Source organism: Podarcis pityusensis (genome assembly GCF_964106645.2).
Source record: "Podarcis pityusensis genome assembly, chromosome: 7".
Taxonomy (NCBI): Eukaryota; Metazoa; Chordata; class Lepidosauria; order Squamata; family Lacertidae; genus Podarcis; species Podarcis pityusensis.
The window spans coordinates 89,459,175-89,486,705 of NC_138031.1; the positions used below are offsets into that span (position 1 = coordinate 89,459,175).

The 27,531-nt window shown below is 47.0% G+C and overlaps 1 protein-coding gene across 1 annotated transcript; it reads left to right on the plus strand.

The window, feature by feature from the left end:
- Positions 1-11,413: 11,413 nt before the first annotated feature.
- On the plus strand, positions 11,414-26,185 carry PAX1 (paired box 1). Its single transcript, XM_081013235.1, has 5 exons — positions 11,414-11,797; positions 12,487-13,129; positions 16,093-16,238; positions 17,160-17,382; positions 25,037-26,185. Exons 1-5 carry the CDS (start codon positions 11,615-11,617, stop codon positions 25,135-25,137), a joined length of 1,296 nt encoding a protein of 431 aa, XP_080869361.1. The 5' UTR covers positions 11,414-11,614; the 3' UTR covers positions 25,138-26,185.
- Positions 26,186-27,531: the final 1,346 nt, after the last annotated feature.

Here is a 27,531-nt window from a genome sequence, read left to right on the forward strand (position 1 = left end):
GTGTTCTCCTGGAAACACCTAGTCTGGTGGTCCTAGGAAAAATGTGCCCCAGGTGGCAATTTAGGGGTGTTAAGGATTGCAGTTAATGGGTTAATTCTCCATGAGTCAGCAGTGATAACTCACTCCTCACCTGCGTGCATCTTGTGAATCTTTTATCTGTGTTACTGGGAAGATTTGGCAAATAACCTTATGTATAAAAGGGTTCAGGTTATAGCATTCTGTGTGGGTTGTGGTAGGAGATAGCCCTCAACAATTCCTGCAGTCTGTTGGAACTGTGGATTTGAATGAAGACTTTTTGAGGAAGATGTAGGAAAATTGTCAGACTTCAAAAATCAGATAATTCTATCAGTTGCAGGACTTTGAAAGCAACTGAGCTTAGAATTTGGTTTGGACTTTAACACAGCAAGGACTTTGAAGCAAAGAACCCTCTCTGGGCTCAGAGAGAGAAGACTACTTTTAACATCTGTAAATAGTGTGTGTATGTTGGTGTTGACCTAGTAAAAACTACTCTGCCAAATGGCTGTTTTGTGTGGTGAACTTGACTGAACTTCTGCAGCGCATGCACCCACCAAGCCCAACAAGGGGACAGCAAAACAGCATCCTGCCCACACACCTCTTCCAATAAATGGAACCCAGATGGAATGTAAGGAGTCACTGAGCATGTATTGTGGCCATGGCATGCCTCTCCTCTCTCCCCCCCCCCCATACAATGTCATCATCCGGGCCTGACTCTGCCTTTACATTTTTCCTGCTCAGCCCTAGTGTGTGTGAGAGAGAATGTTGGCCACTTGGGGTCCAAAAGAGGTACTAGACAGGCTTGGGGCACCTCTTAGGAACAAAGGAGTATAGGGAACTGCCTTATACCATCTGAGTCAGACCATTTGTTCATCTAGCTTAGTAATGCCTATACTGAGTGGCAGCTGCTCTCCAGGATTTCAGAGGACATTCCTAGACATACCTGGAGATGTCAGGGATTGAATCAGGAACCATCTGCAAGCAAAACAGATGCTGTACCACTTAGCTATGGTAGGTAACCATTTTCACCTGCTTTCACCCTACAAAGGAAGGTCTCATCTGCCTTGTAAATCATGGTGCATTGTGTGTGTGATGGTGCAAAGAAGGGTAAGCTGTAGTTATTGGTAATGAAGGGAAAGCATTTTGCACAATACCTTACGCAAGCCAACATTTATCAACCACATCCTTCCCAGCTGTAATATGGGTATAAACAATAGTGGCCTGCTTTCCAGGTTTCTTGGGACCATTACTGGGATAATGTTTGTGAAGCAATGAAGAACTTGGGAGGAAAAATACAAAGTTGTTAAAGTGCGGGGGAGAGAGGGGTGAACTTTTAGTATTGGTATATCAACTTGAAATTAATCCTTAGTAATTTGTGATGTACACTTCGTCGTCCCTGCAAAAAGTCCACCAAATAACACAATAGGGCATTCTGGAATTCTGAAGTCTTTATCGAAAAATACTTCTTCAAACCTCTCGGTCCTTGCAGAGAATAAACTAGTACAGTGGTTTTCAACCAGTGTGCCGTGGCACCCTGGGGTGCCTTGAATGATGGTCAGGGGTGCTGGGGGCAACACTGGCTTCTGTCCCTCTTTCCTTCCCTCCCTCCTCTGATGCTCTCTCACATCTCTGCTTGCCAAAGGCTTGCACATCTGTTTGTTGCAGCAGCCCTGGCTACAAGCACCCCAGGCTAAAGGTGCCTCTGGGAGGCACCTCTCTTTAGGGTGGGGGGGGAGACCAGGGGTGGCAGCAACAGCTGTCCAGATGATTCCCAAGGAGAGGGGAGAGGAGAGGAGGCTGAGGGAACACTCTACGAGGGAGGGTGCTCAAAAAAGGGTGAGAGGCTGCCAGCTCCTGAGCCACACAGGGGTGATGCAGAAAGAAGGTAGTTGGTTAAGGGAGCTGTGGACCCAAAAAGTTTGAAAACCTCTGAACTAATATATCAGTGAGAAGGCTGTGAGCAGGGAATCTTTGTTGTTGTTGTTGTTTTGTAGATGTGCTGTACAGCTGTGTGAACAAGCCCCCATACCTGAAGCCTGACGTGGTCTACCCCAGGCCTGTATCATGGTAAGTCTCATGCCACCCATCTTATTACTTGCTGAAATGTGAAATGGGTGCATTTATTTACAAATGAGTCCGTGGCTGGGTTCTCCCAACCCCTTTTTCTTTTTTAACTCGGGTGCAAGTCTTTCTGATTTGATCAGGATCCTGTTTTACGCCTTGCCTATCAATTACTTGGATGAAATGGAAGTTAGGAGGAGAAGAGATTTCTGCCTGTGGGTGAGGGGCCATCCCTTCTCTTGTCAGTTCTGCTCAGAAAAGGAATCTCTCTTGACATTCACCGCCAGGCTGAAGTTTATCGACTTGCTGTGGGATGTGAAACACAGAGCAGGCAAATACAACATTCCTAGAGTGGACATAAAAGGGGATGTCTGGACCAGCCAGCCGTAACTTCCTGTTTCCTCCTGGGCTGGGACAGACTTCCTCTACATGTGACCAGAGGTGGGCGTGACCTCACCTATGCAGGTAACAAAACAGCAGAGGGGAGGCAGTCATCTCTCTCTCTGATGCCGTTCCTCGAAGAAGCAACATCTTCTTAGCCTGAGATGCTCTCTTGGCTGCCAAGAGAGGACAAAGGAACTATCTCCTTATGGGATGGATTCCAGGTGTGTATATTTTGTAACTCAAATCTGCCTTCTGGGATCCATCTGTGAGCAGAATGTGTGTGAGTAAACTCTTCTATACATTTATACAAGACTGTGTCATGTCTATCTTTTTATGAGGGAATAAAGGGGAATTACCAGGAAACTTATTTTAGAGGCTTAAACAAGCCTGGCAAAGACGTTATCCACTGTACAAGTTTAAAAGGGGAATGTTACTCTGCTAAATTGTAGAACTTGTTAACACAAGTTGGGCAGGATATAATTAAACAATATATCCTCTCTTGCCTCCCTGAACATTCTCACACTTGCCCCTGCGCTAAAGCACTTATACATGACAAGTGAACATTCCTTTTCTCCATCTCATTCCCTGCTGGCCCCCACTAAGCCCTCATCTCTCTTTCAAAAGCATTGCTGGGCACAGGACATTTAAAGAGAATTCAGTTCAGATTTTGAAAAGTTCTGCTTATCAACAAACACCTGTCCCCAAATAAATAGTCTTAGCAGCCTGATTTATTTGTTTATTTGGGGGCAAGACTCAGAGCATTCACTGGGAATACCCCTTGCAAAAAAAACCAAGAAAGCTATTGATAAACTCATTTTAGCCTTTTGTTTAAGTAACCCAGGATCCAACACAGACTGGATGTGGGAATGTTCAGGGAGGCAGAAGAGGATATATTGTTTATTAATATGCTTCCTAACTTGCGCTAGCAAGTTCCTTTATTTAGCAGAGTTTTACATTCCCCCTTTAAATGCACAGCAGATAGCTGGTTGCAGACTTGTTTAAGCCTCTCAATATTAGGTTCCTGGTAAGTTCCCTTTTGATCCCTCTTAAAAGAATAAGCACACCACAATCTTGTGTAAAGTAGATAAAAGAAGTTTACCCACATCATCAGTTCACAGTTGGATCTCTGAAGGCAGACTTAGTTACAGAGTAGATATGTGTGGATCTATCCCATATGGGGATAATCCCAGTGTCCTCTGTTGGCTGAAAGCTGAAAAGCTAAAAAGCTGCTCCAACAACGGAGGAAGTCAAAGAGAGAGAGTGTGCTGCGTGACTTGCCCTTTTGTTACCTGGGCAGGTAAGGTCATGCCCACCTCTAGTCACATGCAAAGGAAGTATTTCCCAGCCAGGAGGAAAGAGGAAGTTTTTGACTGGCTGGACCAAACATTCCCTCGCATGTCCACTCTAGGAAAACAAGGAATGTTGTACTTGACTGCTACTTGTGTATCACATCCCACACTGGATTTTCCTGTTGTTTCCCCTTTTCTCCCCTAAAAACAATAATCACACAAAACAGTCTTCTTATAAGGAAAGAAAAAATTACTCAGTAGCAGTCTTGAGGCAGGCTTAAAAGTAGTTAAATGCATATGTTGTAGTTCAGATGAAAGTGGAGTCTGAGTTATGTCTCCGACTCAGAACATGGACCTACATCTCTAGTCATGGATGAGGCATGAGAGATGAGACAAGATCGCAGGAAGCAGAGGAAGAGGCAGAAGAAGGAAGAGCAGGCATGGGTGACTGGCCCCCTGGCTGGACACAGTGGGAGTGGCTCTCCTAGGAAGGATTTCCTGTAGACCCTGTGAGACCCAGCTTTCTCTGTGCGTGCCTTTCTAGCCACACACCACATATTGTTGGTTTGACTGCAATGTAAATATCCCACACTTCGGACAGCTGCTGGCTTCTTTATTTGGCAACTAAAGCTGAAGAACCACGTCCTCCTCCTCCTCCTCCTCCCAGTCTGACCACTCACCATAGCTGTCAACTTTCCCCCCTTTTTAAAAGAGAAATTCCCTTATTCCGAATAGGATTCCTCGCAAGAAACGGGAAAAATTGACAGCTATGCCACTCACTTCAAAGCGATCTCGGTGCCCCACCCAAGATAGAAGCACGTTGGTTTGCTCCAAGGGACATTAGAAGAAATGAAGCATTGCTCCACCAACTTCCGCCTGCCCTCATCCCTTCCCCACCTGCCTGCCTTCTGCCTGCCTGCCTGCCTTCCAACCAGCCCAGGGAGCAGCGCTGCTTGCCAGCTTCCTCCTCCTCCTCCTCCTCCCGCTCAGTGTTGCGCTTGCAGATCTCAGCAGGGAGGAGCGGGGCAGGGGGCCAGATTAGGATGAGTTGGCTCCGCCTGCCCTAGACTCTGGCTCCACCCTTTACGTGGGAGCCTTGCATTCTGCCCACCGGTCTCCGTGGACACGCGCGGACACCACTAGGTGGGGCTGTCTCCGTGAGCGCACCAGTGCTGTGGAGCAGCTTGCCACGGGAGACGCTTGAGGGACTCCTCGCTCCGAGGGACATCCCCGGGGCACGAAAACTGGCGACCTCCGGTCCCCTCCGTCCTCTTCCGCTTTTGACTTGCCAGGTTGAAGTGATTTTATTGAAGGCAGTGTAGCATCTGACCTACCCATCTCGGTTCTGTTTTTATTGTTGCTGTATTTTGCTGCTGTGCTTTCCATGGATGTAAGCTGCTTTGAGAAAGTAATCTCTATACCAGCCCAATTTAGAAAACTCCCCGTCTCCGGGGAGGGAGAACCGCTTTAAAACCTGTCCTGCACATAATTTTGTGACACAAATACATGTACTGTATCACGATAGCGAGTTTTCATGCTAGGATTTTAGATAGTCGTTACAAACAGGAAATGAGATAGGCAAAAGATTCCTGCATTGCAGGGGGTTGGACTAGATGACCCTCGGGGTCCCTTCCAGCTCTGCGATTCTATGATTCTATTACTGTATCTGAGCATCACTTCGTAGCCGAAGAAGACCGCTAGGTGTGCCGAAAAGGAACTCGGATTTCCGACAGAGGGCGACAAAAGGTCAACAGTCTGCCCTCTAAGGCGTCAGGTTTTCTGCCCCACTCTGAGACAGCTTGCAGCGCCGTCCTAACCGCGTCTGCTCAAGGGTGAGTCCTTTGGAATCTAATGGAGCTTGCGCCCAGGCTAGAGTGGCCTTCAAACCCTTACGCGGACAAAAAAAAAGACTTCTAGTAATCATTGGTTCCGAATTATCTTTTAGTGCTGCGGAGGTAATCTTTCATTTTTCAACTAAAAAGATGGATAGCGATGAGAGGCAAAGGATTTTCAAGCGTGTGTGATTTCTTTCCGCTGTGTGCAATCCGCCTGTCAAAGGAGGAAGAAATGAAGAATGTGCAACGTATGTAGAGGAAACAAACAAACAAACAAATAAATAAATAAATAATGTTATATTTAAAGGTAAATCATGACACCCGTTCACCTCTTCTTCTTTTGTAAACCATTTTGAGGTTTTTTTTCTTCAATAAAGCGGCATACAAATTTTCTGAAATAAATAAGTAAAAGGAAACATTCTCAAGTCTGGGGATCAAGGGGACTTGGAGGAAGAGGAAGGAGCTCCTTATATACAAAAAAGTATCTGTGCCAGTAGGTTGCGGGAATCCTTTTCTGGATCCGGCCCATTTTGTTTTACGGCCAAGAGCAAGCCTTTCTCATGTAGAGGCTGAGTATTACAGAAACAAAGACACGTTCTCCCGCACAAGGCGAGCTAAGCCTCTTCGAGGTCCCGGAGCCTTTCTGTGGCGTTTGGGCTGTAGACTCCTGTGACGGTTCCTGGCTGTCAGAGTCGGAGTTCCTAGGTGATCTCTGTCCGCTTCGCCTCCAACCTGTTACTGTATATTGGGAAACGAGGCCAAGCTCAGAGGGCCTGGCAAGGGCTTAGGATGCAGTTTCTCCATCTCGTGTTTCAGACCACGTGTGAGTGTTCTTCAGGAGAAACTATGAAGGATAAAACAGCAGCTATCCCAAATGCCCCTTAAACTGCGCAGGCACGTGGAATTCTTTAACGTAGATTCTATCGGTGTGGTAGCGAAGCGGGGCGAAGCACCGCCACTTATTTCACAGCAGGAACGGTGACACAATCTCTTGGGGAGCTAGTTGCCAAAGTCATGCGCTTCCCTCAGAGAGAAACCGACCAGGATAAGCGAAGCAGAGGAAGAGGTGTTTTACACTAGCGTGCATGGCTAAGGGTTAAAGTGTCATTCTTATTTCCAAAAGTCCTCCTATTATGACCGGCCACGGTGTCACAAAATAATGAGCCTTTGTATCTTGAATCTTCCGGAGCTCTTCATCAGGCTGGATGTTAAACAAGGCGAAAGCCGGGAGGTGCGGCAGCAGCGAGAAAAAATAGCTGCCTTGTCAATGAGACGCAAAGTCTGCATTGGTTTAAGGTTCATTTTTGTTGCATGGCATCGAGAAGGAGCGTGGCCATGTATCTAAAGCAGGTTTAGGAGCTCGATCTGTATTTCTTGTCAGCCACACTCTTGATAGGAGGACCCCGGCGAGGCTCACTCCCAGTTAAGTGTGCCTAACTCTCTATATTTGTGTTTTTATATTGTTGTAAACCACCCTGTGATCTTCGGATGAAATACGAAATAGAAATTTAAATAGTAGTAGTAGTAGAAGATAATAGGACGCTTCTGATTCCTCCCCCCCTACCCCACCCCGCGATTAGCTCGATGAAGTTGGGAGTTGACTGCTTAAGTTTGATGTGGATCCAAAATGCCTCAAATCCATCTGATTTGTAAGGCCCTAGAAGTATCCTTCAAAGTCGGAATGCCCAGGTCTTAAAGTGGTGGGCGGGGCTTTCAGATCTGGGGTCTAGATCTTTTGCGGCTGTGGGGAAATAATCCAGATTACTTTCAAATTTCTTGCGCAAAGGCCGGACTTCTGGTCACAAGCCACCAAAAGCACTTCGGGTCCCCAGGAGGTTCGTGACCTCTCGGTGCTTCCTATTTTAAGAACACAAGAAGAGCCTGCTGGATCAGGCCAATGGCCCGTCTAGTCCAGCATCCCGTTCTCACGGTGGCCAACCGGATGCCTATGGTGGGAAGCCACACAAGCAGGATTCGTGCGCAAGAGAAACGCTCTCGCTCCTGCGCTTCCCAGCAGCTGGTATCCAGAAGCGTTGCTGCCTCCGACTGTGGAGGGAGAACACAGCGTCAGGACTAGTCGCCATTGAGAGCCTTCTTATCCCGAGCACAGCCTTTACAGATGGGCACAATTCAGTGCTCGAGACAGAGCTGGCCGAGGATTTGAATCCAGTTCTCCAGAGTCCGACACTGCACGGCACTGGCTAGCAAAACTAAAAGATTTTATTACGCCCCACGCGTTCAAGCGCTCAAGGCGCTGGGCAGTATCCTGCGGAGCTGAAACGAAGAAAAGCTGCCCCAGGCCACTGCCGCAGCTGCCACTCGATTTTTCTGCTAGACAACTTCTCGGTGGATCTTGTCCTTTATGCCTTTTCCACATTAATCCTACATTATGCTTAATCAACGTTACGCACGTTCCTTTTACTGCTCCATGAACATGCCTTTCTCGGTATATTTTGAAACTCCGATGGAGTGTCGGTCATTTTCTTCAGTTATTTATTACCCTTTTCCCTACTAATTGACATATAAATATATGTTGCTTGCCAGCTAACGATGCTATTTCGGACCAGCCAGTCAAGGTAAAAGATCAGGGTCAGGGTCAGGGAAAGGCTATTATCTGCCCCTGTCCTGATCTTTTCCATCTGTGAGCCTTTGCGGGAAGAAAAAGCGGTATCCATTATAAAAACGCTTGACATGTGAACATTGGGTGCCTGCTTACCGCCCGGGACGGGAGAAAAAGGGCGGGGCTCTCCTGAGGTCGCCTCATCTATTCCAGTGGGACTCGCGCGAGGAGAGTGTCCTGGGAATTGTGCCCGTAGACTGCCAGCAAAGATGGCGAGTTGTCATAGGGATCTGCTAAGCAATACCCAAGATCACATCATTGCATGTGCAATCCTATACATGCACGGGACTGTGTCCTGAGGTTGCAAATCCTGTGCACTCTTTGAATGCACAGAAACTCCGTTCTGTGCAAGGATGTATATAATAAAATCAGCAAGGATGTATATAAAAAAATCAGGCTGTTAGAGCTGAATTTCAAAGGCTTTCGGATCCTCAGGATACCTACCAGCCAGCAATGAACGCCCACGGTCTGATAGCTACCAAGGGATGTCCAATCCGCACTAGGGCTCTGAAATTATGCACATTGCACAGGAAGTGATCTCAATTGAAAGCATTAGTCCTTACTTTCGAGAAAACATGCATGGGGAGTACTCCGCACCGGCGCTTTCTGAAGGGAACAGAGGAACGTCTTTCAGACTGGAAACATACTCACTTATCTTAGAGAAAGTCTCGCTCTACACAATGGGGTCTTTTATATATATATATAAATGTGCGTAATGTTGCACTACTAGCCTGGAGTACATCGCTTCGTTGGTGTTGTTATCGCTCCTTTCTCCTAGAACCAGTACTCAAGGCGGTTCACGAATTCCTGAGAAACCTCTTGTGTCATTTTCATTCCTCTTAATTGTGCACCTCGGAGCTTTCATAGTGCAAAAAGAGGAGGAAGCGTTTTATACGTTTTTTAAGAAGGAAGGGAGGAAAATAAAGACATTGTTCTCTCTCTCTCTCTCTCTCTCTCTCTCTCTCTCTCTGTGTGTGTGTGTGTTTGCATTTTTTACAAAGTATGTGAGGCTGTGCATTATGTTTACACTTGGGAGAAATGAAGCGGCAGCCCGATTTCTTGCCACAACCGAGAAGGGTCTTTCCAGTCTGAGATCACGTTGCGAAGTTACAGTGCAATCCTATTCATGTTTACTCAGATGTAAGCTCCCCTGCTTCATGGTTCCTGCTCTCTCTTAAGTGTGCACTGGCCGGAGACCTCGGTTCTCTAGCGCTGCGACCAATTAAGCACAAACAAATTCCGTTGAAATCAATGCCTCTTATCTTTCAGCTCCCGTTGATTTCGGCTGCGAAGCATTTTAAGCATTTGCTTAACGGTCTCCCATTAGAATCAAAAGAGTTTAACTTTGGCTAGATCGTGCTTAATGAGTGCTGTACTAGGATCGGGGTGTTTTCGTTCATAAAACAGCGACGAGTAAACAGGAGCAACAATCACTTTGTCCTTTAATTCTGGTTAAACCTTTTCTGCCTTTTTTCTGTTTTGACGTCCAGACAATTAGCATGTGTTTACAATGCTGCTCCTGCCCAAGTTAATTAAGCACTTTTAAGCCCCACTGATTTCAACGGAAGAGGATAAACTTCTCGCACCGAAATGAATGGGACATGCAATAGGCTGCCCCTTGCTATCGGTTAATGCGGGGCAAGGCTAGCAAGCCACAGCCTGCATAAACATTTACACAAAGTCAAACGAAGCAAATGACCGCCATCGGGAGAAGCTGTCGGACTTCGCGAGGCTCCGGCAGGTTCCTGCAAGGTGTTTCTCTCTGGACGAGGATCTCTGGGATGGGGATCTCTGGCGACAAGGTCCTAAACGGAGTGAATTAAAGCAGAAACGCCAATTAACAGAACAGGAAACCTCCTATAATTCCAAGTTGCGGGATACCGTCCTAAATTTATCCTGATCAATGAGTTAACAGGAATACTGTACAGTAAGTTTAAAACGTGCAAGAAGCTTTCCAAAAATACATTTAGTACACCCGGATTCTTTCTATGTTTGTTAGAAAAAGCTAGAAATCCCGTACAGATCCAGTGTTGGATTTTGCACATTGATAGAATAAAGCGACATGATTTGTCTTTCTCAGCTTTTTAGATGACATATAATCTTTCAAAATCGGTATGGAAACATTTTTAAATATATATATTCGTTTCACTCTTTTCTAAGCGCAATTACTTGGATGACGATCGCAATGAAATTATTGGGACTTACTCCGATTTAAGTTCCGATTTATCTAGTTCCTGTATGTCACAAAGGGAAAACTGTTCTGAAAATAATAATAATAATAATAATAATAATAATAATAATAATAATATACTCTGCATGAACATGCTCTGATGAAATCCGAGGGCTCGAATTTCTGAGAAGAAAGTTGAGTTTTTTTAAAAATCTGCTTCCGAGGAACATGACAAGATCCTAGTATGTTAAAAATAGGCAACATGCTGGGGAGGAAAATCTCGCCTTTCCAACAGTGAGAGCAATGCCACACCCGGCCCTACCTGTGGGGCTTCCTTCCCTGGGTTACATGCTTGCTTGCTTGCTTTAATAGAATAGGAGAATAGGACACAACCTCAATCTTTGACTAGCTGATTAGCTGGAAACCATTGGTGAATTACTTAGGGAAACACGGCCTTTGCCTCCTTACTCGAAAGGAAGCGGATCCAATGGGTCGTGCAACTCGAGTGTATACATATTTACTTGGAAATAAATATGCTTAGTTTGATGTGTCGTCACTGAAAGTAAAAAGCACCCCGCCTAGCCCTCAACATAAGCAGATTTACTTTCGCGCAAACTGCGCAGGATCGCGCCGCATCTCTGCTTAGCACCGGGTCGCTGAGACCACCCCTGCCCACCTGGGCACATTTGCAAGTGGCAGGCGATCCACCTGACCCCACCCACCTCGCTGCCTTGACGGAGGTCACTCTAGCCCAACCGAGGCGAAATTATTTTTTGTCCTCCAAAAAGATCGGGCCCTCTTGTCCAAACAGGAACCCAGAGGACAGCGATCACCTGATTGGGGAAAATATATATGGTGACTCAAAAGAGGGCGCCACCCACTCTCTACCGCCTCCAGGGGTGTTTTGGGGGGGGTCGTCTGGCGGCGGGAGATGGAGGGGGGGGCAGCTTGGGTTGAAGGCGCACCCCGCAGCCTGGGCCGCTTAAAGTCCGGCCTGGGTCTGCTCCGGCTCGACTTGCAGGAGGGGGGGGGGGCGCTCCGGCCGGGGCGGAACTCAGGCAAGCCCTGCCCGCCGCAGCTCGCCGGGCCTCCCCAACCGGGCCAAGAACACCCGACGGGAGCCAATGAGCGGCCAAAGCCGCGCCGGCACCTCCGACGCCAGCCCGGAGATTGGCGTGGGAGACACGTCAAGTTGAGCCGGGCCGGAGCTGCGGGTTCAGTGGCCCCCTCTCGACGTCGGATGCGGAGCAGCGCAGCTCGGAGGGCGGCGTGTAGGCTGCCCCGGCCTCCGCTCCAGCTTGGCCGGGGGCGCGGGCGTGGAGAGGGGCCCCGCGAGGCTGGCGCTCGATGCACCCGCTTCCCGGCGCCGGGACGGACAGGCAGAGGCCGCGGATCGACGGGCGCCTCTCCTAGCGGGCCATGGGTAAGTGGGCAGAAGGGACGGAGGGCAGCGGCTTCCGCGCGGCTTGCGGGGAGGTTTGGGCGAGGCAGGAGCGCTTTCGCCTAGAGAGCCAGGAGCCGCCTTTCTCTCCAGGCCGCCGCTTTGGGCTTAGGAAGCGGCCGCGCCGCAGCGCCGCTATCTCCCGGCCGGGATCCACCGGCCGGCCCCGTTCCATCCTGGCCCGCAGGCTACTTCCCGCCGGCCTCAGCCAGACGTCTCTGGAAATCCGGCTTCTCCCTCAGCATCGAGTGCGTCTGCTAGTCCGTGGTAGATTGCCCCTGCATTCGGAGGTTCTAATTTGCTATCATGGCCAATACCCTCCATTAAGCCCTCGACTGCTCCTCTCCTATATGTAGATGTCTCCATTCCTCTTTTTAAAAAAAAATTGGTGGCAGGGAGTTCCAGTACTTACACCCTGAAATATTTTAGTCGGTCTTAAGCTGTCGCGTTCAGAGACGTTTCGTTATTGATGCTGAAGGAGTAAGTGATCGTTGCCCAGGACAGCTTTGCCTGGAACAATTATAATACCACATTTTATTTTTAGAAGAGGGTGCTGCTCCCTCAGCCAAGTCCCAACAGGCAGCTCTCCTCCATCCGTGGCCACAATCGCAAGAATTTAGCGCTTTCTCCCCTCCTCTCTTCCCCTCCCTCCTCCCCGGTTGCCTCTAGAGCAAACGTACGGCGAAGTGAACCAGCTGGGCGGCGTCTTTGTCAACGGGAGGCCGCTGCCCAACGCCATTCGCTTGCGGATCGTGGAGCTGGCGCAGCTGGGCATCCGGCCGTGCGACATCAGCCGGCAGTTGCGCGTCTCGCACGGCTGCGTGAGCAAGATCCTGGCGCGCTACAACGAGACCGGCTCCATCCTCCCCGGCGCCATCGGCGGGAGCAAGCCCAGGGTCACCACGCCCAACGTCGTGAAGCACATCCGAGACTACAAGCAGGGCGACCCGGGCATCTTCGCGTGGGAGATCCGCGACCGGCTGCTGGCGGACGGCGTCTGCGACAAGTACAACGTGCCTTCGGTGAGCTCCATCAGCAGGATCCTGAGGAACAAGATCGGCAACCTTTCGCAGCCCGGAGGAGCCTACGACGCCGGCAGTGGCGGCTGCAAGCAACCTGCCCCGCAGCCCACCCTGCCCTACAACCACATCTATCAGTATCCTTACCCCGGCGCTGCGCCATCCGCCGGCACCAAGATGGGCAGCCACCCCGGAGCGCCCGTCTCCGCCGCCCACGTCAGCCTCCCGCGCTCCTGGCCGTCGGCTCACTCAGTCAGCAACATCCTGGGCATCCGCACCTTCATGGAGCAGAGCGGTGAGTGGGTCGGGGTGGGTCGGGGATGCATTCTTGCACCCGGCGCGGCGGAGCTGTTGTTACTCTCCATCGGGGCGCATGGAGCTTCTTGAAGGGCGACAAAGATCGTTTGCTGCCCCGAGGACACTACAGTGTAAAACAGGACTTGGGAGAGGCAACAGAGGGAGGGAAAGGCGGACAGTTCAGTAAATGTAGGGCCTATTTAAAGACTAAGCAATTGTGCTTAAGGGGTTGTTGGTTTTTGTAAATGCAAAAACTGTTGAGGGTGTGTGCGTGAAAAAAGTGAAGGGGGGAGGGAGAGAGAAGCCTCCAACCAAAGAAAAAGTTTCTCCTTTTGAACTATTATTTTATTTAATTTCATCGTTTTAAGTCTGGACATAAAAACAAACAAACAAGTCCCACTGAATTCAATGGGGTTTTTACACGTTTTTTTCCAAAAAATAAGGTGTACATAGGATTGCAGATTTAGTATACAACAATGGATGCCCATTCTGATCTTATGGCTCTTCATCACAATCTCCTGAGGCAGTTTAGATCTGTGATGGGCAGCTGAAGGTCGTGGAAGCCAGAGGGGTCTATATGCAGCAATTTGATCGGGTCCCCGCGAAGCTTCTCCAAACTTGGACCAGAGTGAGGGCGTGCTGGAAACAAGCTTGTTTCCCGAAGAAAGGAGAGAGAACTGTACAGCAGTCAATGTTGGTTCTTCTTCGCAGTTAGGGAGCAGGTGCCCTGCGAGGCCCTTAGGGTAGCTTGCATGGCCCACCACCTCTGGCAGAGGAAGGATCGAACTGTGTAGTTGTGGCGCCATTTCGCTGTGAGGTGTATGAAGCTGGTGAGGGAGACAGTGTCTCAGCAACCCTTAAAGATCCCGGTTTGAATATATTCAAGACCTTCGTGACAAAAGAAGGCAGCGTATTTACAAGCCTTGCCCACCGTTTCACGTTTATTACTTACCAAGAATTATAGCAGGTTTCTCAACACGGGCCAGACAGGTTTTGTTTTTGTTTGTCCTGTGATAAGCAAAAGGTTTTGTGCCTTTGGCATGACTCCCTTCTGTCACTCTGTCGAAAGCCATGTATAGAACTCCTGGGTTCTCCTCTGACCTTTCTAAATGACACCCCTGGATGTGGCAAAATATACTCCCCCCACCCCCACCCCCACCCCCGCTCTCTCCAGTACAGAAGTCGCGCCTATCCTTGCTTTGTGCTGAGAGCGGCTAGAGATTTGCTCGAGGGTCTTTTTCATAGCTGAGCCGGGATTTGAATGAGATGAGCCCACGTCTCAACGCGCCACATGTTAATATCTCCTGCACCTCGTTACTGGAAGCCCAGAGGCGCCCTGGAAGCGGCTGCTGCAAGAACCCGGAGGGCCAGAATTCAGCAGACAGAACTCCGGCTGTTGTTGCAAAGAGGGCCCGGACATCTTGAACTTCTTATGAAAAAATGTGGAAAATATTTTCGTAGCGATGATAGATTGCCAACCGCAAGCTCGGAGCCCTTATACTGTTCCCCTTCCTTTTTTATTTAAGAGAAAAGAAAAGAAAAAATGGACCCAGCAAGTTCGTTTCGTGATTACCTTTCCCCCCCCCCCAAATATCAAATGTGGGAGAGGGGTTTTCTCCCCCTTCCTCCTAAAATGTTCACTCGCCTTCCGGTTGAGAAAGCCTCGTTGATTTATTCCAGCGCTTCTCGCTGAGAGTTTACTTATTTTCTAGAACTTCAGGAGATCCAAACGACCCACAGACTCATTGTTAGAAGGAAGAGGCAGCAAATTATTTGGAATATTGTATTTTTAGGCTCTGGTTCTCTTCTACGATTTGTTACTACGTTTCATTACGAGGAAACCGTGTTCTCTCACTTTTTTTAAAAAAAAGGTTAAGACTTTATGTGGGAGGGAAGGTTCCACTTTGTGGATATAAAATTCAGCCAGTCACAGACGTATAGAAGTTATTCGTTCTTAATGGAATAATTCATCTTTCAAGTGCATTTACAGGTTGCTTTGTTAAAAAAAGGGGGGGAGGAAAGAGGCATCCCACCCACTCCCTGTTTCAAACTATAGGTATTCAGGAGCACCTCTATCTGGTTTCAGCCCCATATAATTAATGGGTCTCTATGCGCCAGGTAACGCATTCCAAAGACACAAATCCTTTTACTCTAAAGGAGGTGCCCGCTTCTCCCGAGTCGGTAACAGTTCTACTGAACTGAACTATAAAGCAAGGAGTCCCAAATGCTTTAAAAATATATGTTCCCCCAGTTTAACATTGAATGTACCGAAGAGCAGGCAGTAGGAAATTGCTGAACCTTGTCCTGCTCACTGAACAACTCCCCCCGCCCCATCCCACAATCTGAAATGGGCCTCCTGAAGGATAAGGGAGCCAAAAACCGGTCCGTGTAAATGGAATAGGCATGGAGGTGGAAGATATGTTTCAAATGAAATGTTGGCAAAAGCTGTTTGCAATTTAAGGCTCGCAATTTCTTCTATGTGTTTCCCCTTCGGATCACCCTCGTTTGTAACCTTGCGTTTTACGCGACGTTCAGAGCCGATCGGTTGAGCAGCTTGCCTGTAAAACACCGAGAGCCCCCCGTGTCTTCCGAAAGCTCAGCTCCCCTGGCCTCCCCAGTCCGCCAGAATTTATTCTCGAAGCCCTTCCCACCCAAACAGAGGCTGCAGCGGCGATGCTGGGAACGAGCGCTTCATAAATAAATCTGGATTGCGTTTGTTGTTAGCTTCTTTTACGAGGCTGTTGCACTACAGTTAGGGGCGAAATAAAAAGAAGTCTGGAATAATCCTTTACTGGCACAGGAAAGACTGAGAACTGAATCAAACGACGTTTGGGGTCTTCCTCGGAGGCTGTCCTTTCCCCCGGGGACACTTCACCGAGCCAGCCTGCTCGGAGGGCACAGCTCATCTGTCCTGAGAGTTAATATTCCCCCCCCCCCCCATCTATTTCTTTCCCATCCCAGGCGCTCTGGCTGGGACAGATGGCTCTGCCTACCCTCCCAAACTAGAAGACTGGCCCAGTGTGAACAGGACCACCTTCCCTGCTGCCGGACAAGGTGTCGGCGCGCTTGACAAATCAGCAGCGGAAGCAGACATTAAATACCCCCAGGTAACAGCACGGCCAACCGGGAATTCAATGGCAGAGACGGGCTGGGTGGGGGAAGAAGCTAAAAAAGTACGGTAAGCACGATGACGATCATCCCTTCCTGCGCGATGGGCAGAATGTCAATGTTCAGTTGTGCGTTTACTCATGTAAGATCTGTGGATCTCTGGAAAATACACGATATCTATGGCCGAAAATGCTGTAAGCAGGTATTAAAAAGAGAGTCTGAAAACACCCCCCACCCCCACCCCTGTTTATAAACCATCTGACTTTATATCTAAAGAACACACAGATGGAGAATCCAGAGAAGATAAACATTCTCTCTCTCTCCGCGTGTGTGACATAGAAGAAGATTCTATGGCCACTAAATCTTTCTAAAAGCAAACCGCCCTTTCGAATGTATTATTGTCACAAACCCTTTCTTTGCCTCACATGGTAAATTTGCATTTCTATTTTACTTTATTTCCTTGCTTTAGGCACAGAAAACTTTTGACACTTTCTACTCAGATCTGGTCACCACAGTATTTATTTTCTTTTAAAAATCTTACTATTCGTTTAGAACCCTACAGCAACACACATTTTGCACATAGGTTTTCATGAAGTTACCTGCGTTTAGTTATGTAAATTTCGCGGGAGCAAACACTTCTTTGAAAAGCTAACTATCTGCGCGCTTGCCCTACTTTCTGCGCTTAAGAAAGGGAGGATTCCAGAACGAGATGCGCGTCCTCATTAAATAGGGAGAACAGAGCTTATCTCTCTTTTTGTGCAGGTGTTTTTGCACGCTTTAGACTCGTTGCAGTTTCCTGTCGCTTACTTGGAAGTGAACGGCATTGCTAATCCATTTTGATTTACTTCCAAGACAATGTTTAGAATCCTGTCTTTTCGTAGGCGCCGCCATCTACTATTTTCTCTTTCTATTGTTCTCAGCCGCCCCCCGGGCTCTCAGCTGTCAGTACCTTCCTGTCCCCCTGCGCCTACCCGTCTTCAAACCAAGCAGTCTACGGCGGGCCGGGAGGAAGCTACCTAAGTCCGGCGCATCATCACTGGCAGACGCCAGGCAACCCCTTGGCTCATCACCACGGGCCCGGCGTGGCCATATACGGGGGAGACCCGGCTCCCACAGCGGCCTTCAAGCATCCCACCCGAGAAGGTAGGGAAAGGGGAAGGGCGGCCCCCGGCTTGCCTGCGCGGTGGTGGGAGAAAGGCAGCTGAGGGAACAGGGGCACCTGCCCTCTGGCCATGTCCTGCTAGCTAGGGGTGGTGGGAGTTGCAGTCCAATAACAGCTGGGACCCACATTTGAGAAACACCGCATTGTAACCCCAACACACACTCAGCTGGTGGGTGGGAAACCCCGTGGAAAACAGTGGGATTTATTTCCACGGAAGATCGGGGCTGCGCGCGCCTCTAACCGGAATCTGTTCATGTAACCTGGGCTGGCTGGTTCAAGGGCAGCTGCCTCCTTGCCTGGCCTCTGACTTGGCTACTCCCTTCCCATTCTTTGCTGGCCCAGTTTCCTTAAGGAGGCGTCTCCACCCTCCAGCCACGGAGCTGGCGGCCAGGCCAACGAACCTCTTTTTCCGAAGGCGGAGAGGGAAGAATTAGTAGGTGCCACGGAGAGGAATAATTTCCTGCGCATTCAAAAGGGATGCGGGTGGGGGATAGTTAAGGCCAAAGCAACCCCCCCCCCGTATTGGTAGGAAATGTCACGGGGAGAGACTCGAGGCTGGGTCACGTGGAGGAGCGAGAAAAAGAGACCTCGGGGGTTTCCTGCCTGTCACTGCTGTCCTCGCTGGAGAGAGACCCGCTCTTGAGTCTGCCTCGGGCTGCCGTGTCTCTTCAGGCATCTGTAGGAGCTAAATCATCGGGCGGGGGTGCTTTCCGGGTGGGAAAAGAATCTCCATCCTGCCAAAATATTTTCTTTCCCCTTGCATCCCTTCGCCCCGGTACAAAGCTATTCCAGCGCCTTTCCTATAGCTGTACCTTTTATTTTCCTTATAATCCATTGTGCGCAGTCATTAACTGTGTGTGGTCCCTTTTCCCAGCATTAGCTCGAAGTGGGCGCCATTTAAGCCTGGCGCAATTATTGACAATGATTGACGACGCTAAACTGGTGCGTCATGCGTGCGTGAAAGTGGCCGGGAAGGGTTAGATGTTTTAAAAAGTTAAAATAAAGAAGGGAAGTAGCGATAATTTTCTGAGCGAGGGCAGAGTTCGGATTTTCTGCTTTTTCCTTTGTAAATTTTTGTGACAAGCGTATCCTTACTAACTTAGAACATGACTGTGTCAAAAGTATGCACTAGTAATAATGCTCATTCAGTTAAGACCCCTATTGCAACCACTGGGACTTGTCTGGTAAGAACCTAAGCACGTTCACTCAGAGCTCAGCACCACTGAATTCAATGAGACTTACTTCCTGGTATGAATAGTACTATCTTAAGACGGTAGACAAAAAGGCAGTTTTGTTCTGTGATGTTCTGACATTTGTTTCATGAAAATGTCAGGAAAGAGCCCACCAAAAATGAAAGTTTTTTTTAAATAAAGCCCTACAGCTCCCTCCTCAGTAGACCACGTAGACGTTTCCAAACTTACTTTTATATAGTAATTCAGATATTTTACAAAGCCTGCCAGTCAAACAGAAAGTAAGAAATACCTCTTAACTCGAAAAATATGCCTTCCAATCCCCCTTCCTCTCTCTTTAGGTGTCAGTTCATAAAATAAAATAAAATGAGCAGTTCTGGAAAAACCATCCAGGGTTTTAGTAATCATCCTTTGAGTGAAAGTAGTATTTGCATATTTTTCTTGCAGGCGATGGAACAGAAAATAAATGGGTCAGGAATATACTATGAGCCAGAGCGCACACTTCCACACAGAGACGTGACAGAGATTAATTTTATTTGAGAGAAATAATAATTTCAGTACCATAGGCAATCATTTTATGGAAGCAGTTGACCATAAATCTTGATAGGGAGCAAGTCCGTTTTCTTAAGCAATAAAGAGAAGCATTACACGAGGCGTTATAGGTTTAAGTAAGTCTAATTGTTCTCTCTCTCTTTCTCTTTTAAATAAACTAAGAAGTTTTAATTAATTAACCTATTCACTGCAAAACTTGATTTTAAAGTCTGCAAATACAACAAAATGACTTATATTTTAGACACCGCTTCGTTTTCTTACTTCCCCAATTTTCTGGTGCACTATCTAACTTTAAGAATAAAACGCTTACTGGGAATTGGATCCTACTCAGAGATTAACTTTTGAATAGACGTGATTAGGACTGGACTGTAAATAATACTGAGCCATTTCCCCCCAGCGAATTTCTAGTTAGTTGGTCCAGTTCACATGCACTGAAACCAACAACAAAATTGCTGTTGATTTGGACTGAGCTATGTTGAATCCTTATCCAAAAGATACCAGTTGTTTCAGCCTTTTTAAATATATGACCGAATGATCCGTCGGAAATGAGCCATACTCAAGTGAATTGTTGTCCATTTACGGGTGGCGCTGTGGTCTAAACCACAGAGCCTAGGACTTGCCGATCAGAAGGTCGGCGGTTCCAGTCTCTGCAATGGGGTGAGGCCCTTTGCTCGGTCCCTGCTCCTGCTAACCTAGCAGTTGGAAAGCACATCAAAGTGCAAGTAGATAAATAGGTACCGCTCAGGCGGGAAGGTAAATGGCGTTTCCGTGTGCTGCTCCGGTTTGCCAGAAGCGGCTTAGTCCTGCTGGCCACATGACCTTGAAAAACTGCCTGCGGACAAACCCCGGCTCCCTCGGCCAGTAAAGCCAGAGGAGCGCCGCAATCTCAGAGTCGTCGGCGACTGTACCTTAAGGTCAGGGGTACCTTTACCTTTAGGGATATTTCATGGCACGTATAGTGGCCAGATTCGTCTGGTCTTTCCAAATGCACCATGTTTCACAAACTAGCGGGAATCAAGTATTTTAGAAGAACTGTTACCTCCCCCAAGTCCTTTCTCTCTTGTCTGTAATAAAAGCGTGAATTAAAAAAAAAGAAAAACACAAGGGTGTATTTTACTGTGGAAACCGGCGTTTCTGCTTTCCTTTTGCTGAACATGCAGTGTTAGGCTGCGATCCTAAACACTGGAATCCGTGGGTTTAGGATTGTGGTGTTACTGTTCTACGCTGCCTAATGAGAAACAGGCGCGCCCTTTTAGCCTTTGACTGTCCTTTAACAAAACCGGCCTCTATCGCAGTGGCTAAACCGATATTTTCTGCTAAACAGAGTCGAGACTACCTTTTTTAATGTCTTAGACCTGAGGCGGTTGTTTTCTTACGTGGCCCCTAGACAGATGGTTTCTTTTCAGAGTTTCTTGTCTTATGCCCCGTTAATACTTCTTTACTCTCGGCAAAAGTTGGAGTCAATGCCTACGGAATAGACGCGGCTCCCCTTTTCTTTTTAACTGCGGCAGGTGGAGAGGAGCCCAGTAAGTCAAGCCAAAGTCTGTGTCTCTGAGATGCAACGTTTACAAGGCACGACTGTTGCTATAGTTTGGTAATGGAATCGCCACTTCTGGTTTAAATCTCGCCTATATCACGAACTCATTCTATTGCCTAAAGCAAGCTGCATTTGCCCCAGCCTCACCCCCCTCTCCCCTCTGGAATTTGGGGGTGACCGTGATTTACCTTACAGGTAAGGACGGCAGGATGAAAGTCGCGAAGCACTCTAGGCTCTCTAAGCGCAGCATCAGCTGTTGTCGCTCTTACTATTTATTTTCAAAGTTGCTGCGGCCAAAGTCTGAGAATTCCAACTGGGAACATGCAAGGAGGAATTGGTGCACTTCGGTATGAAATGCAGGTTCTAAAACCTATGCAGCCTCTTGGCTCACCGGTTTTTTGTTTTGCTTTTAATTACAGAAATAAAGTCACTTTCTGGTTAGTTTCGAAGCTGGAGTCAAGCTGCCTCTGTCCTTGCCAGCCTGACATCCACAAATCATTTAAGCCAGAGTGCCCCAGTCCTAGCTATCTTTGGGGGCACTTGGACTCTAATCGCCCACGGTACACGTGTCATCAGCAAACTCTTGTTCAAACCCTGCTCCGTCCCAATCACGTATAAGGAGTGGGTTGCGCCCGATGATTAGAGCGCCGTAGGAGGGGGTCGTGTATCCTCCGCTCTTACTTGACTCCCCACCTGCCTTTCCCCTCCCTCACTTACCAAACCGGAAATAAGAAACGCGCTTGGGAAAAGAAGAGGCTGCGGGGACCGAAGCGGCTCGGAGTGGAGTTCAGCTTCTCAGCACGTGACCTCCTTGTGCTAAAATCCGCGACCCAGCCCAGCTGTATAGGTGCCTGAGGCAGAACCCCGTCTAGACCCGCAGGGAACCTCTCCTGCATAAGATGAGCACAGCGCAAGAGAAGGATGCCTTGCGCAGAGGCTTCTAGCGCCGCTGCGGAAGAGCTGTCTTGTCACGGCTGTTCCACTGGCTTCTGCGGTGGTTCTCCAGGGGTGTGGCAGGAGAGGATAGCAAGTGTGGCAAGAAGATTCAGAGACAATCAAAGAAACAGTTAAACTTTTCAGTGCAGTATAGTAGAGTATCATTTTTATTTTTAATTTGCATGATATGAATATATACATTTTCAAAATGAGAGCACGAACACTGGCTATTCTTCTATAGTTCTCCATGACATATTGTTGTGAACAGGGATTTCAACTCCGACAAATATGAAAGATCAGAAAAGGGAAAGGTTTCTTTGTGTTGATGAAAAGATGAGAGTTTGTCTCAAACTATACCTAGATAAATGAGATTACCTGGCAAAACCAAGCTCATTCCTCATATTGAGTTTGCATGTATACTTAAGGTACATCTGAAAGAGGCTGGTTTATAATTCTGTTTGGGAAGGATTTGTGTTTTATACTTTATGGATGCCCCATGATCATATTATAAACTAGTTGTGTTCTAGGTTATAAATCAAGTGCTGCTAGGAGTTGTTTCTTTTGATTTTCATATGTATTTCTTATCAATAAAAAAATTCGGTGTGGCAAAAGCAAATTTTTATTTTGAAAGTGTGGCCCAGAGATAAAAGTTTGAGAACCACTAAATTGTTTCCACATGTGAGTTTTGGTTCTGGGGATTTTTGTTGAAACAAAAAGTGCTTCATATTTGGGGGTAGGGTTGTTGCACAAGACTTGATTTTTTAAAACACACACATTTAAAACAACAGGCACAAGAATATGTTCATATTATCTTATTTCAGTTCAGTTTATCATTGTGTTAAGGCATATCACCACCTTAAACTATTTGTTTGTAAGTTTTCATTGTGGTTTATGTTTCTAGCGCATTTAAGCACTGAGATCAATAGCACTTCTAATACTAATTAAATATTTACTTCTAATTTGGGAAAGGGAGTGCAAGCAGTGGGCAGCTGCAGTCTTAAACAAAATTACTTGGAAGCAATCTGGTTCCCATAAAAGGAGCAGACCTTAATTCCAAGTAAATGCATTTAGAAAATGGCTATGCAAAGGTACAGAAGGTATTAAGCACAGGTGTGTAGGGTATCCTGGGTACTTCTTATCCTCTGCCAAAAGTAGGCCAGGTTTCAAGTGCTGAATTTATTGCAGCTCCCCTGAAAGCATCTGCTTCTCTTTTTATTGTGTTGCTGAGTGAAGGGATCCATCTGCAGAATGCAGAATAATGGACCCAGTTTAGGAACATAGAATTAGATTGCATGTCAAAGGGTTTGTTGTTGTTGTTGCTCATATTGCACCTTGCCTCTTCCTCCTTCCAATCTACCTTTGGTGGTGGTTTTTTTTAAAAAATCATATATTAAATACTTATAAATAAGCATTTTACAGAGTCAAAGACTGGTTCCTACCCATTTAGCAAGCAAATGCCAATGAAAGACACACATGGGAGTGGGGAGAGACAAGAAAGGGAAGAGGAATCAGACAGTAGTACGAATGTGAACAAATTTAGTTACATCCATTTAACCCTTTCTTTTGGGTAGGTATGAGAAGGAGACGGTTAATGGGTGTGATATGAGGCCTGTTTTGAGAAAAGAGATTGTACAATTTTCTATGTGACGTTGTGGGTGTTGCTACAGGGACAAGTTTTTCTGTGCACATTCTTTTTCTAATGAGCAGGAGCAGTGTGCTTGTATGATAGCATGTTCCAAACCACAGGTCCCTGATATTTCCATGTTTAAGATATGCTTTGGTGTTTTGGGATTGTCAGGTGTAGCAGAATACTCTTTGATCATGTTCACACATGCATGTTCATTAGCTGCAGTCAAGTGGTGACTTCCATGTGTGAATGACTTGCCACAGATCATAGAAGCAAAAGAGGTTTCATATCAGCTCACATAACTTTTCAGTGGAGGCAAATCACACAGCCAGCTGACAGTTCTAGATAGCAAGCCCTGTGCAATGAGGTGACGGGAGATCAAGTGACACGTGTGAAAGGACTTCTTTTGTAAATATATATAGTCCGCTCTACTGTTATTTGAAGAAGACCCAATTATTTTAATTCATTGGCTCCTTTGCTGAAGTTTGCCAAAGGAGAGCATTTGCTCTGATTCCCCACAGTGAAAAGAAAATAATTTTACAGGGATTCTGAGTAACCAGTGTTATGAAGCTTGCTAGGTTGTGGACTGATGGTTGTTCTAGAAAGAAGAGAAAAACTGTCCACTGTCCCCATGGCAGAAATTTCCCTGTTCCCACTTCACACAGCAGCTACTGTAAGTACCAAGTGTACATAACTTAACAGTCATAACATAACTCAACACCTATGTATGCCTGCCTGGCAACTCTGATTGGGACACACTTTCCCATGTATGTGCGTGCACTGTAAATGCAGACAGTGTGCATATAATTGTTTCACACATTATGCAGCAGGAAATGTGTACTTACATACCCTAGAGAAGCCTTAGCCATCCTAGCCAAACATCTTTCTGCAATACATATGCAAACCCTCTGTCACATTCAAAGGTTAGCTTTATTGGGTAAATGGAAACATTTTCTCAAATATCCCTTAAAACCACAACGTGTGAAGCAACCCAAGATATACCTATGCTACTCTGTTCAGTCCTTATAGTCCCACCCAGCTAAAAAAAAGAAGTTGTAACTAAATTCCATGGAAGATAATGGATGGTGCCCTTTAGTCCTGGCTTTTAATGTGATTAAAGGCCTAATTCTGAGGCAGCAAACGTGTGCCTGGGTGGTACCACTACATGTGGCATATTGGAAAGAACGTTTCCTCATCCAAGAAAAGAAAAAGAAAAGAGAAAACAAAAGTTTCCCACAAATAGGAAAGCAGTGGACAGGCTGGAGCCCTTCTTTGTAATATCTAGTTTTCCATGTGCTTGGAATTGATTTGTATGGCAGGGCCTTCCATGAGGTGAAGGGCCTTTTGCCATCTGAAGAGTTTACCACCTCCCCGAGGTACAGATGTCGGGTTATAATTAACTACAGCTGGATTTGGGGCCTTAATTAATTGATTAATTTTATAGGAAACATGGGCGTGATCTCTGAGCACACCTTTGTGCCTCTGCTGCTGACACAACTTGCTTCACACGCTTCTTTATCTTCTTTAATGGAAGGGCTGCCATACTATAGTATACTACGGTGCCATGCTATTTTTACTGTACTGTAATTATTTGTATGGTTTTACTAGAATATATAGAAGTGTGTGTGTTCTAATTCTATCAAGGTCAAATTGTTTTTAATGATTGTTTTCCCCCTATGTTTCCAACTGCTCTTATTTTTTATCTGTAAGTCACCATGAGTCCCTGTCAGGAAGAAAGGCAGGGGTGGTGGTAATGATAATAATAACAAGAACCCGTCCCCCTTGTCTTGCAGCTGTGGACAGAAAACAAGCCTCCAGCCCTGGGGGCAAAACCCCAGCAGACTCCCTGGCAGCCACCATCCACGGACTTTCTGCCCCAGCCTCCTCATCCTAGAAGGAGAAAGAGGCGGGAAATGGCGTCTGAGGCAAAGGCAGCTTGGAGGGGGCAAAGAGCCTGAGCAACTCTTCCCCACCCCCCTGCAAAGCGAGGTTTGAGGAGAGGAGAAGCTGTGGCCGTTGACAAGGCCCCAACCTGACTGGATCGCAGACCAGAGCTCCTTGGCGGGCTGGGTGGCTGGGGTGAGGGTATTGAGCCCAAGGAGAGGGGTATATGGGTGAAAACCAACCAACCACAAATGCTTTGCCACCGCCACCTTTTCTGTGAGTCTCAGATGAAGGCACACACCATTGGATTTGTACCCCTGAGGGCAAGGGGGAATCCCCAAGAAAACATTATTGGTCACTGGCTGCAGACATTCAAATGCCCAACTGAGATGAGGAAAATAAAAGAATTCTAAAGGGCAACTGATCTTTTCCCAAGACACCTGATTCAAAATAAAAGACAGTTTTATGGGTTTTAGTACCCAAAGTTTACTGCTTCGTAGTCCGGCTGGCCAACTCTGCAACTCTGACATCACCTCACAGCAGGGCTCGCTTTTTCCTTCGGATGGGTCTGGCCTCAAAGTGTCATTGTAGCACTTTTTCTTTTGGACAAAAATGAATCATTGAAAAATATTTCCCTATATTTGAGAAATGCATTCTCACAAACAAAAAAGAATAGTATCCCCAATTTGTGTCTTTTACAATCTTCCTCATCAAAAGTTAGGCAAAATGAACAAAGGTGGATCTATATTCTTTTTGAAGGAGCATTCCATCCCCTCTTCTTTTTTAATTTAATTGTGATGCGTTTTGGTACTGGCAATGTGAGCAAAAAGGCATGTTTTCAAAACATGAGGTGGCAAGAGAAACCTTGCTCTGGGCTTGCGGATGCAGGCACATAGGTTCCCCTCTCTTCTCCAAGGCTTTCTACCCCCCCCCCCGTCCCGTTGACTCTATGCTGTGAAAGCCCTATTTTTGCCAGTGTATACATGCCTCTAACCCCTAGTGTAAAAGGACAAGTCTGTATTGATCTTCTCTGATTTTATATTTTTATAGCAAACAAATAAAAGATGGACAAAAACTTCTGTTTGCGACTTCATTCCATTCTCTGGTCTTCTGTTTCTCATGAAGACCTTCTTAGCAGCACAATCCTAACCATGTTTACTTGGCAGCAAGCCCAGTTGATTTCACACTGGGTAGCTCAGTTGGTTAAAGTGTGGGGCTGACAATGCCAAGGTTGCAGGTTCGATCCTGTCCTGTAAGTGTCAGCTGTATATTCCTGCATGGCAGGGCATTGGACTAGATGATCGTATGGGTTGTTCCAACTCTATGATTCTATGAGATAACCCCCTCGTGGGGGAAAGCCCTACTGTGACCTTTTACAGCTGAAAAAAGTATTCAAATATTTGACAGTTGCTTGAGGTTAAAATTTGATCTATCAAAATGTGAAACTCAAAATCTGAATGTTGAAGATGTAATTTTACTTCAGAAGCTGAGCTCTGTACACTTATTGATAGCTTGTGATTTATCATGGCAGTAATCAAATATAAAACGTCAAGCTGGTAACTGTCAAATGTGACATACCATGGCACCAGGGCTTTTTTTCAGCTGGAACTCACCAGAGCTCAACTCCAGCACCTCCCAGGTGGGCACCATGGCCAATCTAAGAGAACAAGGGAGAAGTTCAGGGTGAGCTCCAGCACCTCTTTTTCCAGAAAAATAGCACTGCACAGCACATTAGCTATACAAAATGGTAAAATATTAGTTGATTTGAGAGCCAGTGTGGTGTAGTGGTTAAGAGCGGCAGTCTCGTAATCTGGGGAACTGGGTTCGTGTCTCCACTCCTCTACCTGCAGCTGCTGGGTGACCTTGGGCCAGTCACACTTCTCTGAAGTCTCTCAGCCCCACTCACCTCACAGAGTGTTTGTTGTGGGGGAGGAAGGGAAAGGAGATTGTGAGCCGCTTTGAGACTCCTGAAGGGGAGTGAAAGGCGGGATATCAAATCCAAAACTCTTCCCCTCTTCTTCTTCTACTTCTTGATAAGAGCTCGGCCATAGTCTTCAGTATTTTTGGACCCACTTTTAGGTCAGATGTTCTCTTGAGGGCCAGCAAGCCTGGCCAGTGGGCATTATTATTTATAATGGGGCAATGAAGGGAGCAGAGACCCAGAAGGCAGGCTGGTAGGTCTCTGTGAGCTCCCTGTTTCCTTTAGGCACTGCACTGAGGACCCTGTTGTTTATGGGAGGTCCCTACAGTGTGCTGGTCTCAGAAAATCCAGGTTCCAGTCCCAACTTGGCCATGAAACTCACTGGGTGACGTAGTGGGCCAATTACTGACTCTCACCCTAGCCTACTCCACAAGGTTGCTGTGAAGATAAAAGGGAGAAGAGGGGGGATTGTGTAAGCTGCTT